This window comes from Condylura cristata, unplaced genomic scaffold (assembly GCF_000260355.1).
Source record: "Condylura cristata isolate star-nosed mole 26May11 unplaced genomic scaffold, ConCri1.0 scaffold00015, whole genome shotgun sequence".
Classification (NCBI taxonomy): domain Eukaryota; kingdom Metazoa; phylum Chordata; class Mammalia; order Eulipotyphla; family Talpidae; genus Condylura; species Condylura cristata.
In genome coordinates this window covers 770,233-787,603 of record NW_004567116.1, presented here as the reverse complement: position 1 = coordinate 787,603, position 17,371 = coordinate 770,233, and the positions used below count along the sequence as shown (strand labels likewise).

The 17,371-nt window shown below is 65.9% G+C and overlaps 2 protein-coding genes across 3 annotated transcripts in view; one reads left to right on the top strand and one right to left on the bottom strand.

Moving 5' to 3' along the window:
- CABP2 (calcium binding protein 2) overlaps positions 1–1,990 on the bottom strand; it is a 4,104-nt gene extending 2,114 nt beyond the window's left edge. Inside the window, exons 1-2 of the mRNA XM_012725601.1 lie at positions 1,829–1,990; positions 140–170 (exon numbers count right to left, since the gene is read on the bottom strand). Coding sequence (XP_012581055.1) covers positions 140–170; positions 1,829–1,990 — 193 coding nt within the window. The remainder of the gene's footprint in view (positions 1–139; positions 171–1,828) is intronic.
- Positions 1,991–6,381: 4,391 nt separating this feature from the next.
- The window catches only part of GSTP1 (glutathione S-transferase pi 1), a 17,311-nt gene continuing 6,321 nt past the window's right edge, over positions 6,382–17,371 (top strand). The window contains exons 1-7 of one of the 2 annotated variants that reach the window (XM_012725599.1): positions 6,382–6,599; positions 6,729–6,764; positions 7,150–7,256; positions 7,358–7,445; positions 8,224–8,327; positions 8,396–8,503; positions 8,624–8,868. In XM_012725599.1, coding sequence (XP_012581053.1) covers position 6,599; positions 6,729–6,764; positions 7,150–7,256; positions 7,358–7,445; positions 8,224–8,327; positions 8,396–8,503; positions 8,624–8,812 — 633 coding nt within the window. In that variant the 5' untranslated portion in view covers positions 6,382–6,598 and the 3' untranslated portion in view covers positions 8,813–8,868. Of the gene's footprint in view, positions 6,600–6,728; positions 6,765–7,149; positions 7,257–7,357; positions 7,446–8,223; positions 8,328–8,395; positions 8,504–8,623; positions 8,869–17,371 lie in introns of those variants that run through there. The other variant, XM_012725600.1, reaches the window with a different exon arrangement.

The following is a 17,371-nucleotide window of genomic DNA, read 5'->3' as shown; positions in this document are numbered from 1 at the left end:
CGAGCCCTGACCTCCCCTGGCAGGCGCCCTGTGGCCTCTGGAGACGCTGAGGCCCCCACCTGATGCTCCCCAGCCCCCGCCTGCCCTGCCGTGTGCCCCCCCAGCCCTCCCCCAGACCACCACTCCTGCCCCCCTTTACCTTCGATCTCCTCTGGCCGCAGCTCCCGGTCCTGAGAGGGCACAAGGGGTTAGGGACTCCCTGGGCCTTGTTCTGGGGACTCCCCACAGCCCCAAATGTGTGGGCTGTCTGTGGCGCTGCTGAGACCCGAGTCTTCCCCATCCTGCTGGCCAGCCTGGGCCTTGCAGCCCCTCCTGGCCACCTGCCCAGCCAGCGGGGCTTCCCCGCCCCACTTCGTGTCCCAGACACTACACCCTTTGCCAGGCGTGGCCCTGGGGCGCCCAGTACCTTGTGATCTGTCCGCCTGGGGCCCGCCTCGGTGGCTGCCGCTGACATTTCTCTGCCCCTCTTTTCTTTCCTGTCTCCCCCCATTTGAGTCCTTGTCTGCTTCTCCCGCCTTCTCTGCCTCGGGCCCCTGCATGTGTGTGCCTCTGTTCCCCCCACTCGCGGGGGCCACACGGGGTGGGGGTGGGACGAGGCGGCGATGCTGGGCCCCAGGACGAAGCAGGCGGCCCCAGCAGGCTGTCGAGCACTGAGTAGGCCTGGATGCCTGGCCTGGGGGCCCCCTGCTCCTTGGGGCCAGGGGTGTAGCAGGAGTTCCCAGGGGGGCAGCCAGCCTGAAGCAGAGCCGGCCCTGAGCGGGGGGTGGGGGGGTATCCGGGGGGGTGGCAGCCGCCACTTACCCGCCTCTCCTGTCTTTGGAAGGGATGCAGGACGGGGGCCCCTCACCCATCGACACTCTGGCCGGAGCGCCCACCCAAGCCCAGAAAAGGCAAGGGGCTCTGAGAGCTAGAGGCGCAGGGCCCTGGCCTTCCGGCCCGCGGCCGGGTCTAGGCGGGCTCCTGGAGACCGGAGAGCTGCAGGACAGGCCGTCGGGAGGCGGCTGCGGGACTGAGCTTGGCGGGGGGACCCTGGGTCTGGGCAGCCATGACAGGGTGGGTAAGAGCCTGGGGCTTCCAGGGAAAACCCCCACCTGTGCCCCCACCCCTCCCCGTCCAGCGACGCCTGCCCGTCAGCCCTCCTACCCTGAACCCCTGGGGTCGGGGTGCTAGTACAGCTGCCCACGCACCCCTGGGCATGGCAGGTCCAGGGCTCTGGGGCCGCCAGAACGGGCCTCAGCGCGAGCTGTGGGAGCCCCTCGCAGCTCCCAGAGTCTGGGAGCACTCGGGGTTTTCCTGGGCTTTCATGGGCAAGTCGGAGGCGGGTGGGTGGGGCGGGGGGGCCTGGGCAGGGCGTGGGTCCTAATCCGGGGTTATCTCCCAGCATCTCTGCTGATGGGGGCCCCCGAAGGCACAGCCTCCCCACGCCCGCTCCTGAGGTTTCCCAGACACCCTCTCCAGTGCCTGTACCCCCGCACCCCAGTTGCTTCCAATCTTCTGAGGCCCAGGAGGAGGAATCCAGGTGCCCATCGGGCTGCGGTGGGGGGCAGGTGAGGCCGGTGGTAGGAAGCTGCAGGGCGCCGCTGCCCCCACGGCCGCGGGAGCCCAGGAACGCAGGGAGCGCCTGCCGCCCACCCGCCTGGAGCCCGCCTGGGCCGCTCCGGCCCGTGCCTCGGCCAGGCGCTGCGGCCCTGCGCGGCTGGGAGGCGCCCAGCCCCTTCCGGGGTGCCCAGCCACCTGCACCTTCAGCCCCCTCCTGGGCTCGGCTCTGTGTCTGCCCTGCGGGGACCCCAGTTAGGGTGTGGGGCGCCCCACGCCCTGCCCCCTTTACCTGCCCATAGGCCGCCTGCACCTCGGCTTCGAGCTCCCGAAGCAGTGCCCGTCTGGCGGCTGCCGGGCTGGCGGGGGCCCGGCTGGGTCCTGGGGTGCCCTCACAGGGGCTGAGGTCCCCCATGGGTTGGCTGTCGTCCGCCGGGCCCTGGGGGTGGGCCATGGAAAAACAAGGGCTTGGCACCTCCTGCTGGCTGAGGGACACGGTGGCCCTCGGCAGCCCTGGTCCTGCGGGAGGGGGGCGTGGTGGGTGGCTGGGGGTGCGCTCCCCTGGAGCACGCCAGCCGCCCCTCGGCCTGGCCTCCCCCACCCGCCAGGCCGCACTGGCCAGACCTTGCTGGGCCCCGCAGGCCCTTCCCGTCCCCGCCTGCCTGCCTGCCGGCTCCGCACCTGCCTGCCCCGCCCTGTCGCCTGTGCCCGCCCGCAGGTGGGCTCTGCTCTGCTCTGCCCGCCTCTCCCTCTGGGCCCCTCTGCGCCCCTCGGGCTTTCTCAGGCCTCTGTCCACCGTCCTCTTCCTTTTCTCCCCACTGCCCTTCCTCCAGGGGCACCTCCCTGCCCGCCCCGCCGGAGCCGGGGGCCTGTGCCCTCCTCACCTCCTGCCAGCACCCCGTCTTGGCTCTGGGGCCTCCCCCCCACCCCCACTTCTCAGGGGAAGGCGAGGTGGGCGGGAGGCTCCGGCGCCCCGTGGCCCGTCTTATGCCCTCGGCCACTTACCGCCAGGCCACCTGCTCCTCACCTCCCCGAATGAGGTCAGCCGTCCCGCCCGGCTCCGCTCCAGGCCCCTCATGATTTATTCACCCAGCCCTCCCCCAGCAGACGCTGTCCGAGGGAACCAGACCCCAGCGGACTCGTGCCACCTGAGCTGGCGGCCAGCCTCTCGGCGCAGCGTCCCCTCAGGGGGGGCCAGCCCAGGTCGGCAAGGGGTGGGGCCAGGCGGCCTGCCCCGAGGGCCTGCCCCCCAGGCCGGCCAGCTCCCAAGAGGTTGGCTTTCTCCAAGGGCTCGGGGCATGGCAGGAAATCGGGGAGGCTTTGCGGAGGGCTGCGGGGCCTGGCCTCTGTGCGTCACGGCGCCGGGCCCTGGGCCTGCCCAGCAGCAGGGACTCAGTGCCCACATTCGTCTGCTGGCTACGGTGGATGGAGGCCTCTGGAGAGGGTGGGGCGCGGTCAGGTGTCTGCCGACCACTGCTGTGCGCCCCCCTGGGCCCTGGGAGCCAGTCCTGGCCTCCGGGAATGTGCCACCTGGTAGGAGAGGCCCGGCCAGCAGCCCTAGCGTGACCATGGAAGGGTCAGCAGGGAAGAGCCCAAGAGGCCATGGGAGGGGAGGAGAATGGGGACCTTGCCGGACAGGGCTGAGGAGTGACTGAGTCAGCACCCGGCTGCCCCGACGCCGGGGAGCGAGTGAGCAGCCGCCACGCGGCCCTGAGAGGCGGGCCGAGGCCAGGGGACACGGGCCAGGTGGTCGGGCGCTTTGTGGCTGGTGACCTCGACCATCGTGGCTCAGCTTTCGGCGTCCCTCAGCCCTCTGCCCCATCGGTGGTCTCCGGCCGGCGGCACGGCCCCCACGACACTCCCCTTCGGACGGGACTTCTCAGCGAGGCCGCGGGAAGGCCGGGGGCTGGGTTTCCCGACACTGCCCTGCCCTGCCGTGTGCCCGGGTGCCCGGGCAGGATATGCCACCTCTCCCAGCCTCAGTGTCCTTGTCTGGGTCACAGGGGTGGGCCCCGTCCCCAGCGCGAGGTGCCTTTGTGGAAATCAAATGACAGAGGACCTCGCGTTTCCCGATCATAGAGAAGCCTCAAAACACGGTGACGCCGCTCGCAGTGAATGGCAGGCAGCACGTCGGACGAGGCCCACCCGCCGGGCAGGGCCGAGCAGCCCCGTGGGGCTGCTCCCCGTGGGAGAGAGTGTCTAGGTGGGGAGAGCCCGGCTGGGAGAGTCCTCCCGGCCACGCTCGCCTGTCAGCACCCAGCGGATCTCGGTGCCTTCAACTTGCCCAGCTCGCGTGAGCCACGTTGGGGTCCCAGCCCAGGCCCGGGATGTCCAGGCGGGCCCGTGGGGGACTGAGGGGTGGGCGGAGGGTGGGCGGCGATGTGGTAGACGGGGGAAGGAAGGACGGGTGGGTAGGCGGACAGGCAGCGGCAAGTTGGCTGGGCAGGCGGGTGGCCGCCTAGAGGCGTGGTTGAATGAGCGGGTGGGCGGGCGGTGGGTGGAAGGTGAGGGAACTGGCGGGTGGAGCGTGGCTGGGCAGTGGTGGCAGTTGACAGGCGGGTAACGGCAGGGAGCTGCTGTGGGGGCTGCTAGCTGGCGCTGGATGGGGCGGTTGGGTTGGCGGCGTTGGGCTAACAGGCAGGGCTGGATGGGTGGGTGGGGCTCGCCGGTGGGGGCGGGGCGCAGGAGCCGTCTCCTGGGGTGATGAAAGTGTTCTGGAATTAGACAGTGGGGGAGGCTTAGTACCCAAATTGTGCTACAAGCCACGGATGGGCACTCTGTCAGGGTGAATTCTTGTAGCATTAAAGCTGTCTCCATGTATGGAAACCTGCCACAGGAGGGGACTGACAAAGAGGTGGGCTGGGCTGGGGGTGTTCCTGGGGGAGGGCAGGGGCCCCAGGGTGGCCACACGCCTGCACCCCAGGCCCGACCTGTGGATCCAGAGGTCGAGGACAGAGCAGCCCGAAACACCCCAGCGCCGCGCCGGCCTGGGATCTGCACGCCCCGGGAGCGAGGGCAAGCTGGCGAGCTGGCGGGAGGCCTGGTGTCCTGTCTGTGCTCTGGGGCGGACTCCTCCCTCGGGGTGCTGGGGTGCTGCTTCACGGGCAAGCCCTTCCTAAGCTGCTAAATGCAGCTCAGACGCTCCCCCAGCCGCGCCCCCGCCTTCCCCACCACCAGCCCCCACCACGGACCCCCGTGGGGATGATTCTGATCTGCCCAGTGCTGGGCTCTCCGCGGGGGCAGGTGGGTCTGCACCAGGAAGGGGACCAGAAGCCCCGCTGAGACCTCCAGCTTAGGCGAGCCCCAGCTCCGGAGGAAGCCCGCAGCACGCCCGAGCCCCGGGGAGTGGGCCAGCGGGGAGGGCCGGCACCTTCCGGCTTGTCTTCCCCTCACAACCCCAGACCCAGCCGGGGCCTGGGGTGTGCCAAGCCCCCAGACTCAGTCCCGAAGCATTTGCAAGCTGTAACACCTTGAGGAGGGAGGATGAGGAGGAAACTCGAGGCCCGCCCTGCCCTGGGTTTAAGTCCCGGCCCGGTGTGTGACTTGGGGAAGTCCCTCAACCTCTGTGCTTCAGTTTCCTGCTTTGTGAAACGGGGCTCAGGGGGGCTGATGGAGGCAGGAACGCAGGGAGGCGTCACAAGACTGAGTCACACAAGGGGACGGGGAGAAGGGGCCAGTGCAGCAACTGACACGCCGTGAAATCGAGGTCCTGTGCGGGAGCGGTGCCCGGTGTCCTCAGGGGCCCAGCAGTGAGACTGAGGGCTGTGCTCAACCCAAAAGGTGAAGATAAGGACAGGGAATGGAAGCTCATCAGGAATCTCCCACCTCTCAGACTCTCTTCAAAGTCAACAGACCCAGGCTCAGGAGGCGCCCGCCCTCCCAGGGAGCAGCTACGGGGCAGCGGGCCTCTGCCCAGCTGTGCCCATGCGGGGGCTTCATACCCCCCCCACCTCTGCAGGGCAGCAGCTGCCCACCTGCCCGTGACCTGCCCCTGCCGGGGCTCCTCCCCTCTGCCCTCCCCCAGCGGAGGCCACTCTCCTAGGCCCCCGGCCTGCAGCCACGCAGGTCTCCCCCTGCAAACCCGTCCCCCCCCCCCCGCAGCTCCTCCTGCCCGCTGGTGCCTACGCATGTGCCTTTTCCTCTCCCGTCTCTTTCTAATAAACTTCCTCTTTAAACGTAACTGAGTCTCTGCCTCGTGGAGAATCTCCCCGCTGCATGCCGCTGCATGGGCTCAGGGGAAGCCTTTCCCAGAGTGAACCCGGGGACCCCGAACCCCTAAAGACGGCATCAGGCCAAGCCCGGGGCAGCGGCGAGTGTGAAGCGCTCAGGCCTGCCCTGGCCCCCATCCTGCAGAGGTACGTGTAACTGGCGTGTCTGCTCAAACCACATCGCTGGTGCAGCAAGCGCTTGCTGAGCCCCTGTGGGTGCAGGGGGTCGGGTCTGGCCCTCGGGGGAGCTGTGTGTGACACTCGGGGTGGCGGGCGGGGCCGGGAACTGTGGGCAACTCGCAAAGCCGCTGCCTGCAGGTCGAGTTACCCGAAGCTGACAGTTAAGTGGGTGCCCTTGCCCCGGTCCCAGAAGGGTGCACACCGACCTGGAGCTGTGAAACGACTGTGTCCTGCAAAGATGCTCTGTAACCCCCTCCCCAAGCCAGAAAAACCCCAAAGCAGCGTTTGGAAACGGACACTTCCAGAATAGCAACTTCCAAGCTGTCAGCGCCAGGGACTGACATCCTGCGAGCAGCCCCCCCCCCAGGCGGCCGGCGCAGGCCAGGGCTAACAAGCCTTTCTGGCCTTTCTCGCCTTTCTCCAGGCAGGGCCGCCCGGACCGGACTGGACTCCAGAGAGCCCCGGGGCGCGCACGTGCCCCGCCCCGCGGGCGGCCGCGGACGGCGCGGAGGTCCAGCCCAGCCCGGCCCCTCTGCGGCGCTCCCCAGCGGCTCTCTCGGCCTCCTCGGCCTCACCCGGGACTGGCCTGGCGGAGGGCGCGGGCTGGGGCGGGGCGCGCTGCCTGTCAGCCGGGCTCGCCGCACTTCCTGCCGCGCTCCGCTTCGCCGCGCTCCAGTGAGTGGGTCTGGGCCGGGTGGGCGCGGGCCAGCCGCCACCCCTCGCCCGGCCTGGGCCAGCCTCGCCCGGGCGCAGCCTGCGACCCCCTGCAGCCTGCCTGCCCGTCTGTCTGTCTGTCTCTCCTAGTGCCGCCCTACACCATCGTGTACTTCCCCGCCCGAGGTGCGGCTCCTGCGCCTTCAGGAGGGCGGGCGCGAGCTGAGCGGCGCTCCGCTCGGAGCTCAGGCTGCAGCCCTCATGCCCGCCAGGGCGCCAGAGGCAAAGGGCAGGGGCGCGGGTTAAGCTGCCAGTGCCGGCTGGGGCTCAGGCGCGGGGATCGCGGGGTGGGGGTGAGGGGGTGGCGCCCAAGCCTGGGAATGCGGGGCCAGGACACCCTCTCTGGGGACTGCGTCCTGGCGGCCCCATCTGGGGCGACTGGGGTGCCTGGCCAGACATTGTTGGGGTCATGGCCTCCCCTCTTCTCTGCCCATCCTCACCCTAGATGCTCTGTAGTCGGGTTTTCTGTGAGGCTGGGGTCCGCCGGCCCCCACACCCTGTCTCCCCTCAGGGCGCTGCGAGGCCACGCGCATGCTGCTGGCTGACCAGGGCCAGACCTGGAAGGAGGAGGTGGTGACCCTGGACACCTGGCGCCAGGGCCCTCTCAAGGCCTCCTGTGTGAGTGGCCGCTCTGGGGCAGGGGCAGGTGCTGGGCCTGTGGGTGAAGTAGGGTGAGGGCAGCGGACTCAGCACCCCTCACGGGCCTGTGCTGCCCCCAGCTGTACGGGCAGCTCCCCAAGTTCCAGGACGGAGACCTCACCCTGTACCAGTCCAATGCCATCCTGCGGCACCTCGGCCGCACCCTGGGTGAGTGCCAGGCGGGCGGCCGGGCCTGTCGGTGTCCCGGGCCTGAGCTGCTACACCGCGGCCCGCGGATCCTGCCAGGCTGCAGGCCGGATGCCCTGGAGAGGACGCAGGAAGGGTGTGGGGCTGGGGCAGGGGTGTCCGGGCAGGGCCCTCACTCCCCCGCAGGCGTGCCCCACACTGCCAGAGAGTGGCACCCGCCACCTCGCGGCCTGGAGGGGCGGCCGGCCTGCTGTGGGCTGGAGGCCTGTCTGCTGAGCCGGGGCTTCACAGAGACGCCCTGCTATTTCTTCCCGCTCCGGGCTCTTCTGAATCTGGGAAATTCATGCTTCCTGTGGGCAGGCCTGTGCCTTGGTTCAGGGCTGCAGGACCTTGGCTTAGGCGGGCGGCCGCTCTTCCTCCATCAGCATGGAGGGGCGACAGACTCCCAGGCCCCGGCAGGAGAAGCAGCCGGGGGAGCCGGTGCAGCCAGGCCTGGGCCTGTCCTTCCGTGGCCGGCTGCCCTCGCCCTGCCCCTCATCACGGCTCTGCGCAGAGTATGGTCACCCCTGCACGCACAGACAGCCACCCCCTGCGCCTAGAGAGACAGGGTTTGGCCCAGACTTTCAGGGGGACAGGCCTGGGGGAAGGGACTGGGGAGCACGCGGGCAGGGAATGTCTGAGTCCCGGGGACTGGGAGCGTCACCTAGGGAGCAGCGGTGGGCTTCAGGCGGGTGTATCCCCTCGGGCTTGTGGAGTGGGGGCCTCGGACGAGAGGTGCCTGACCCCCGCCTCCGAGCAGGGCTCTACGGCAGAGACGCGCGGGAGGCAGCCCAGGTGGACATGGCCAACGACGGCGTGGAGGACCTTCGCCGGCGCTGCAGCCATCTCATCCACCACAACTACGTGCGTGTCCGGCGCCTGGGCGGGGCGGGGCGGGCGCTGGCCACCCACTGGGCCCCTCCCGCTCACAGGAGGAGGGCAAGGCCCAGTACATCCAGGACTTGCCGGGACACCTGCAGCCCTTTGAGACCCTGCTGGCCCAGAACCGGGGGGGCCAGGCCTTCATCGTGGGCGACCAGGTGCGTGCCCAGCCCGGCCCACGGCAGCGCCATTTCTCAGAACAAACCTCTGCCTCAGCCGTGCAGACCCCACAGGCCCTCTCTCCTGACGGGCCTCTCCCGCCCCCACCCCTGCTACAGATCTCCTTCGCCGACTACAATCTGCTGGACTTGCTGATGAATCACCAGGCCCTGGCCCCCGGCTGCCTGGACGGGCTCCCCCTGCTCTCAGCCTACGTGGCCCGCCTCAGCGCCCGGCCCCAGCTCAAGGCCTTCCTGGACTCCCCCGAGCACGTGAACCGCCCTATTTTTGGAAGCCGCAAGATCTGAGCCCGCTGGGCTCCCCTGGGCAAGGGGCTGCCCTTGGGAACCAATAAACACGAGAGGGAAAACGTTGTGGCCACGGAGCGCCTGGGGGGTGGGGCACAGGGGACCCTCCGCCCTCCCCAGGCGGCCTGAGGGTCAGGCCCTGGAGGCCCTCAGCGAGCAGGGAGGAGGCCAGCCTCCAGGCCTCAAGGGTATGCCCTGGAGGACTTCCTTCTGGAGGGGTGGACCTCACAGGGAAGCTTCTGGTGACAGCCACCGGGAAACCATCTCCCACCCGAGAGAGAGGGAGGCGGTACCGTCTCTGCCTCCAGGTGGCGGACCCGGCACCCAGAGTCCTGTGTTCCCTTATTACCTCTCCCAGCTGACCCCTGAGTCTGGGTGGCCTCCCTCTGCCTGGGGCCCCGGGAGCCAGCCCCCTCCTGCCCAACCCGCGCTGCCAGCCCCACAGAGGAGGCTGCGGCCTCCCGCAGGCTCGGCCCTCCCGCAGGCCCCCGGTTATGAGAGCCGCTATCACGGCCAGCCCAGGCCTCTGAGCAAAGTCCACAGCCTGCTGAGCCTGCCAGCTTCCCTCCGGGAACTCCCCTCTCCAGAACATTCCCTGGCCCTGTCCCTTTGCCCTTCCAGCCTCAGGGCTTCTCTCCCTCCAGATGGTCCTATGCTGCTGCCCAGCAAAAGCTCTCCCCGCCCACGCCTCAGTGCCCCCCCCCACGCCCAGGTGCCCTGGGACTCCCCGCAGCTCTGCCTTGGGGTCCTGGAGGCACCCCCCAAACCCCCTCACCCCGCCCCCGCCGCTTCCTGTGGTCCGGGGCCAGATTCAGCTACTTGCACGCCCTGCACCCAGGGGAGCTGACTGCCTCCTCACCTCCACCTGTCAGAACAAGAGCCCCAACACACCTCTGTGGGGTGCCGCCCTCTGTAGACCCTGCCCCTCCCCTTCTCCTCTCTGTCCCTCTCCCTCCCCCTCCTTCTCCCCTCCCCCTCCCTCTCCCTCCCAGTCTTCCTCCTCTTTGTCCCATCTCCTTCCTGTCTCTCTCCCTCCCACAACCAAATCCCTCTTCCACCTCCCTGTCTGCCCCACGCTGCATTGAGAGGCCCCTGGAGCCCAAGCCCAGGTCTGGGGTCTCCCGCAGGGTGGCTGGTGGGAGGGGACATGGGGCCAGAGGAGACAGCCAGAGGGCTGGAGCCGGGGTGGCAGCTCCTGGGGGCAGGCAGGGCGCTGTGGAGGCCCTGTAGCAGGAGAGATGACACAGAAGAAGACTTCAGGAGTGCCGGCTTGTGAGTGCTCAGGAGACCTCCGGCATCATGTAGCTTATCTGCCTCACTTTGCAGCTAGGGAAACTGAGGCCAGGAAAAGGGCTTGGACTTCCAGGTTCTCTGGGCCAAGATGGCGTCCCTGGGCCGTGTTCCCGCGCTGGAGGCCTGGCTGCCTTAGGGCCTCTGTCCCCCCCCCAGGCTTCCAGCAGAGGCCTCAGCGGGAGGTCTCCTGCGCAGGCCTGGATGGCAGTTTGGGCTTCTGCGGAGGGAGGGGAGGCTGCAGGCCTGCTGGTCCCCGAGCAAGTGGGGAGAGCCCGCAGCTCCCTTGCCCTGGGGAGAGAGACTGCCGCGGGGTGCCGCTGTCCTGGGGCTTACTCTGCCCCGGAGTGGGAGGCCGAGGCCTGTGAGCCTCCCCAGTGCCCGGGCGTCCCTTGTCCTGTGGGCGTCCAGCTCCTGGCCCTGGCCAGGTGGGGCGGGCGGGCAGCCGGAGACTCAGAGCCTGTCCCACAGGCAGGCATGGATGGCGAGGGTGCCCCGGCGCTGCCAGGCGGCAGGAAGGAAGTCCCGCTTCTGAAAGCCCCGTCAGGGGGATGGGCTGCGCTTCGAAGGTGCAGCCCTGCAACCCTCAGAGTGTGGAGGGAAGCGCATCCCTGCCGCTGAGAGCAGGCCTCCAGGGAGCCGCAGGGACCCGCTTGGGCACCTGAGAAGGGGAGACCAGATGGCAGCGGGCGCGGCGGGCGCCTCTCCGGGCGGCGGGGACGCAGCTGGCCTGAGCCTCGCCAAGCCAGGCCGACTCAGGTGACACCTGTGGGGGCGCTCGACCCTCACGAAGGAGAGCTCAGCTGGTGACGGCAGATGAAGGCCAGACAAGGAGCGGCCTGCGCGCGAGTGCGGCGTGAGGCCCAGCGGGACGTGGCGGGTGCACGTGGCAGCAGCGCCGTGGCCCCCGTGGCAGCAGCGCCGTGGCCGGCTCTCCAGCCCAGGCCTGGCCTGCACAGCTCAGCTCTGCTGCAGGCAGGGGCTCCAGCGGCTGCTTTTTATTTTCTGGTACAGAAAGGCTGGTAGCCCCCAAATTTTATGGGGGGCAGAAGCCCTCAGAGGAAGATGGGGCTTCCAGCCGATCAGAACAGGGTGGTCTGGGACGGCCTCCAATGTGGAGGCTGGTGAGGGTGTGGGCCCCGCTGAGGGGGTGAGACGTGGGCTCAGAGCTGCACCCCACCCCACCCCCACTGATGTGGCTCTAGAAGGGCTGTGGGGCCCAGGGGCCTGTATCCGTGCACACAGCGTCCTTTGGGGGACGGGGGGATGAGGGGCGCAGACCACAGACCTCAAACCCACGCTTGATTTCAGGCCTTGGGTTTCAGGTCTCGGCCTTGCTCCTGCTGCATCATCCGGGCAGAGAAGCCTGGGCCTCAGCCTTCCCTGCCTCACTCCTGCCACTGCCCCCTTCCCTCTGCTCTGTCAGGGCCCAGCCTGGCTCAGGCTGGGGCTCATTCCCCCACCCCCCACCCCCACCCCACCCAGGTCCGCCGCGCCCCCTGGCCCGGGGCCGGCCCCCTCAGGTTGGCCCTCCCTAGCTGTGCAGCCTTGGCCAGCGGCCTGCCCCGGGCTGTTTCCTGTCCTGACTGCCTGCTGGCTGTGTGCAAGCTGTCACTGCGGCCAGAGCACCTGCCCCTGGCCAGCCACCCCCACTTCACCGTGACAGGGCTGAGGCCAGAGCAGGCACGTGCACCCAGGCTGCTGCCATGCCCCGTGCCAGGACGCCAGGACGCCAGGACGTGCTGGGCTGGGCAGAAGGGCCGGGGAGGTGACCATCTCCACAGGTTTGAAGTGGGAAATACCGACTGAAATCAAGTTGAAGAAGCCACAGGAATTTTAGGAGCAGACGGTCAGGCCCGTCCAGCCTCCGGCCTGCGGGCAGCTGGCTTGTGGAGGCTGGGCACCCGCCCCGCCCACAGGGGACGGAGGGCCAGCAGCCTCCTTTCACCCCCAGACGTTTGCTCCCAGAAGCAACAAGTGTCTATCTGGGAGGAATTTTGGGCAACAAAACCATATTTGGGCTCCAAACCTTCCCGCTGGCAGGCCTGGACCCGGCAGGCGGGTTGCGTCCGCCTGGGCTTCCCAGGTCAGGAGGTCTCCCAGCCGGCTGAGGCCTGGCTTTGCTGGCTGTGCCTGGAACTTATTTTCATGAACCTCCTTCTGAGGGGCAGCGCCCCGAGAGGACAGACAAGGGGAGCGCTTGCCCCCCCATCTACTGCACCCGCCTCTCAGTCGTGGCCCAAGAGGGTCCAGGGGGAGGTGCTGTCCTTGCCAAGATGGGGCTCCACATTAAGGCCAGGCCACGCCCTAGGAAAGTGACCGTTTCCAGGGTTTCAAGCAGCTGTTTTTCCTGTTCCAAAATAAGGCGACCGCGGTGTTGGCTGATAACCCAGGCGGGCGGCCGGTGCCCGGGCGCCCTCCCTGCGGGACCCAGGTCTGGAGCCCAGCCGGTCAGCAGCCGCTGCAGCCCCAGCGGGGTGCCGGGGAGGCTGGGTGCCTGCGTCCCTCCTCCCTCGGCTGGACAGCTGGCTGGCTGCCAGGAGCTGCCCCCACCCAGCTGTCTCTCTGGTCATGAGGCAGTGAGGGGAGTACTTGGGGCATGAGGCTGGTCACAGCCGAGGAAGTGCGGCCCTCGCAGAGGGGTGTGACTGCGCATGACCTGCGTGTGTTGCGTGCGAGAGAGTTGGTCCCTGGTTCCAAGAGGCAGCTCCCCCCAGTTGGATCACATGGGCCCATTTTGGGAGCTGCATTTCTGTGACCTCAGCTGGAAAATATTGTGATGGTTTCAAAACATACCCAGAAACCCTCTGTCAGTCTTCCCCTCCCAGTCCGGAGCGCCGTTCCCGCCCCGCGGGTCCAGAAGCCACTTCTCCCTCAGGTGTGGTGAGCTCCGTGCCGGTCAGGGTGCCGCTGTGGCCAGCTTCCACAGGCTCTCGCGTGTGCATGGTGTGGTGACACAGTTCGAGAGGCGTGGCCCCCCAAACCATATACAATATTGTAAACCGTTACTGCCATTAAAGAAGACAGACTTTAATGCAAATCCCCCCTTGGGTCGGGCAGTGAAGCACAGTCCTGTGCCCCAGAACCCACACGCCTTCAAACGGGTGTTTCCTTCGATGAGCTCCTGACTGTAACCCGTTACCCCAGCACCTCCATGCGTGTTCCACTCACCAGCTGGTCACCTCGAAGAGGCAAGAGACACAGTGAACAGAACAGGTAGTGAATGTCCTATCTGCTGTGTCTTGAGCTCGGCACGCCAAGACAACACACCTGTGCCTTTAGAGAAATGTTTACAGGTAGGACCGATTCTACCCTGCCTCCCTGGAAGGACTCCCTGTTGCTCCCCTGGACTTAAGGCTGCGCCTCCAATAGGTAGTGACTTAAAGTCGCTCACTTACCCCTTTTCCCCCCGTCTGTGACGTGGCCTGGGGTCTCCTCTGGCGTGGACCAGCTCAAAGGGGCTGTTCATAATAGCCCCAAAGTGGGAAGAACACAGATCCTGCAGAGGTGGGAGGCTCAACCACCGAGGAAAACCCACACCGTGGAGTGTGACTCTGAGATGAAAGGGTGCGAACTGTTGATGCACCTGGATCGACCTAGAGAACTGTGCTGCGTGAGAAAAAGGCAATGCCCAGGAGGCTGCTTGCTAGTCATAGGCCTCATTTATAACCCATGCCTGCGTGGCCAGCTATAGGCATTACACGGAGGACAGATGCCGCAGATGGCGGACAGGAGAAGAAACAGCTATCAAGGGGCCCAGAAAACCCCCGTGTGCGGAACTGGCAGTTGGAGTCTGAAGACTGTTTGCTGACTATTTTTTTTAAAGGCCTTCAACTGACTGGTTGAGGCCCACCTATACTATGGAGGGTATTGTTTTACTCACAGTCTCATCTGAAAAACCTTAAAAAAAAATGACAGAACAGCTGCACTAGTATTTCGCCAAATACCTGGGCACTGTGCCCTGTACAAATCAGGACAGAATTAACCATTGCAAATATACATGTAAGAATGGACCCTTAGGAGACAATGTGAACAGGTTTTCTAAGATGTTGGGCCACTACGGCACTTCTCCAGTGATGCATGAGAAGTTCGAGTTGCCCTAGATCCTGTCAGCACTTGGGATTGCTGGTGCTTCCCCTTTTTTCTACTCGGAATCTTACTGTGGGATGACTTATGAGGTAAACCTCTTTTCACGTGCTTAAAGCATATGATAACCACACAAACTACCTTCAAACAGCAAATACTATTTTATTATTTTCATTGAGGATTGGATTGTGAAATATGCACAAGGTTGGCTGGAAAGAAGCTGATTTAGGAAAAAAATAGTTTCTAGAAACATTCACTCTCAGGAGGAGGAAAAACCCTAACCATCCTCTGTGTTCTCGCTCTCGCCGCGTCGGGTTGTGGGGCAATCAGACTGCGTCTCCCAGGAACCGCCACTGAACAAGCAGGAGATTCCACTCGCGAGGCTGGAAGCCTTGAGAATGGAGCTGGCGTCGGGCTCGTGCCATGGGGGCCTGGCTCTCGTCTGTCGGTCACGCCGAGGCGCTGCCCGCCCCGCCCCTTCGGCCAGGTGAGCCCAGGTATTCGGGGCATATCCGATTGGTTTATGACATAAGCCACTGCTGCCATCATCACGTCACCCCACGCAATACTTGGCATGGAATTTCTGACCTGCCTCTGATGACGTTTAGCGAGCAGGGCTTGCGAGATGCAACAAAGAGAGACCAATTGTTCATTTTTTCTTTCTCCTGAGTACTTCGGGGAGGAGCCAATTCAGACTAGGCAGTTACTAAGGGTCCCGGGCAGGGCCAGGCCCGGCAACTGCCGCGCCAGCTCGGTTCCAGGTCTGTTCTATAAGGTGGCTCCGGGGAAGCGGCGGGGGGCCTCTGCCCCAGGCCTGCCCCCCATGCGACAGGGGGAGCCTTGAGATGAGGGTAGCCTTGCTGGCAAATAACAGGGGTCGCAACAAAAGTGGGACCACGGCCCCCATTAGCGCAGATGACAGGCGCCTCCCGCCTCAGGCTCCCTGGATCCGCGCTCAACCTTTTCTCCCTTTCCATCTCCCCACTGTCTCTGTCTGTTTTCTCCAGTAGCTGCACCCTCAGGCCGGCCCGGGGCACAGGGGCACAGCGGCAGCGATGTCCCAGAACCCCCCACCGCCGCCCACCCCGCAGCAAAGCTGGCCACGTGCCTCCCGACAGCCTCTCATGGGCCTGGCTTGGCCATGCTCAGCCCTGCAAAGTCACTGTGGCCAGCTGGGTCATGTGGCCACCCCGGGGGAGAAAGTGGTCAGTTTTGTTTCTATCATGTGGACTCGGTTCCCTCCACAGAGGGGTCTGTGATTGGCAGGGCAGGACCCACAGCCGGAAACCGGCGCAGGTGACCAGTGGTGCTACCTCCGTCCATCCCACGCGGATCTCATGCCCGGTTTCACTTTCTGTCCAGTATGTATTGTGAAACCACGTGGGACGAGGCGCAGAAAAGTTATTCATCAGAATAACAGCCCCTGGCCTGGCCTGTCTCCCTGACCCAGCCTGACCTTTGGCCAAGCCCCACAGGGCGGGTTGGCAGGCACAGGATGGCACCAGATCAAGCCCAAGCAGGGCGCAGAGACCAGGGTCCCCACCACATCTGCTGCTGCTCTGGAGAACCGGCAGCCCAGGCACAGGCGGAGTCTGGGCCTGAACCCGGCTGTCCCCCGCAGCCCCCAGGGCTGGGGGCCAGGGCAGCAGCCGGTCCTCAGCGAGCGGACCAGACTGTGTCCAAAAGGAGGAAGCCAAACGCCCCCGCTCCCGGGTGGGGGCAGATCGCAGAGCCAGGGGCTGGCGGGACCTTCTGGCGGGCGCGTTCTCGGCCTTGAACGTGCGTGCGCGCGGCCGCCGGAGGATGGGGCGGCGACAGGACTTTCAGAGGAGCAGGGCGCTGAAAGCGGGGTCCCTGCCTTCCTTCTCAGGCTTGCGTGCCCCGCCCCAGCCCAGCGAAGGGGTGAAGGCAGAAGGACGAGGGGTCCGGGTGCCTGGTGCCCCCTTCAAGGGGGAGCCTGGGGAAGGCAGTCGCTCCTGGGGAGCGTCTAGGCGCCCTCAGTGGAGCGGGGCGCCTGGAGGAGGCCTGGCCAGCTCCCCACGTTCTCTCGCTGAGGGCTGGTTGGCTGCTCAGCAGCTGGTAGGATCTTCTTTATATATACATATATAATAGTTCGTTTTTACATCATTTTGTGCCTTTTCCCATCTCAGTTGCAACCCCTTGGGGTCCCATCGCCAAATCCCCCGTGTGCCATCACCATAGTCCGGTGCACTTCCCTCCGCACCCCCCCCCCCGTTTTTGATCCCAGTCCCCGTTCCACCTCCACAAATGCCTCTGGTAGCTGTTCATCATTATCATTATTATTTTTGCGCCTGTTCCGTTAAGGATCTTCTTTTAACTCGTGGTCGTGGGAATCTCAGACTTCTCGGGGTGAGTGTAAGCGTGGGTTTTCTTCCTCTTCACCCCCTGGAGCTCCAGGATCTCTCGGCCTGCAGATGGGAGGCCTTTCACTCCCAAGCTCCTTTTCTCTGTTTTCGCAGTAGGATGTCAAGCCTCTTGGTTTCATTTCTATGTCTCTTGTCTCTCCTGCCCTCACTTCCCCACGTTTTTAGAAGATTATGAAATGCCTCTTTCTGTCTAATGGATACAAGTTCAGATCTTTGAGGACATCACTGGACCCGGCCTGTCCATCATCAAGGGAGGACCCAGGGACCAGTTAACCTGTGGGGTGTGCCCTCGATTTCCTCCAGGGGGCGCAAGGAGCCCCACGACGGGCCATCCTTAACCAGAACAGTGGGCAGTAGAAAGCTGTGTCTGGGCCCCCAGTGGGGCAGCAAACTCTGCCCTGGGGCCCCTCTGCCCTGCCAAGGCGAGGGAGCTGCTTGGTGCCCAGCTGGCCCAGGACCTCTGAGCAGCTCCCATGCTGGGCTGGATGGACAAGTAGCGCCAGGATGTCAGCGGGGTGCTGGCCGGCGCAGGGGGTGACAGCGGAGGGCTCCTTAGCGGCCGTCTCAGGGAGGTAAAAGAGATGACACCGAAGCGTCCTCCTGGGTCGCTTGTCCCAGGGACCCCCGCCTAGGTCAGATTGGGCAAACTTTCTGTAAGGGAGAGAGCCCAGCACTCCCAGGTGGAGAACCACAGGTCTCGGCTCCTATCCAGCCTGCGCACAACGCAGACTCAGGCCCCATGCAAGTGAACAGACGTAGCTGGACGAACGTGGCTGGGCGCCAGCACCCCAAAAGC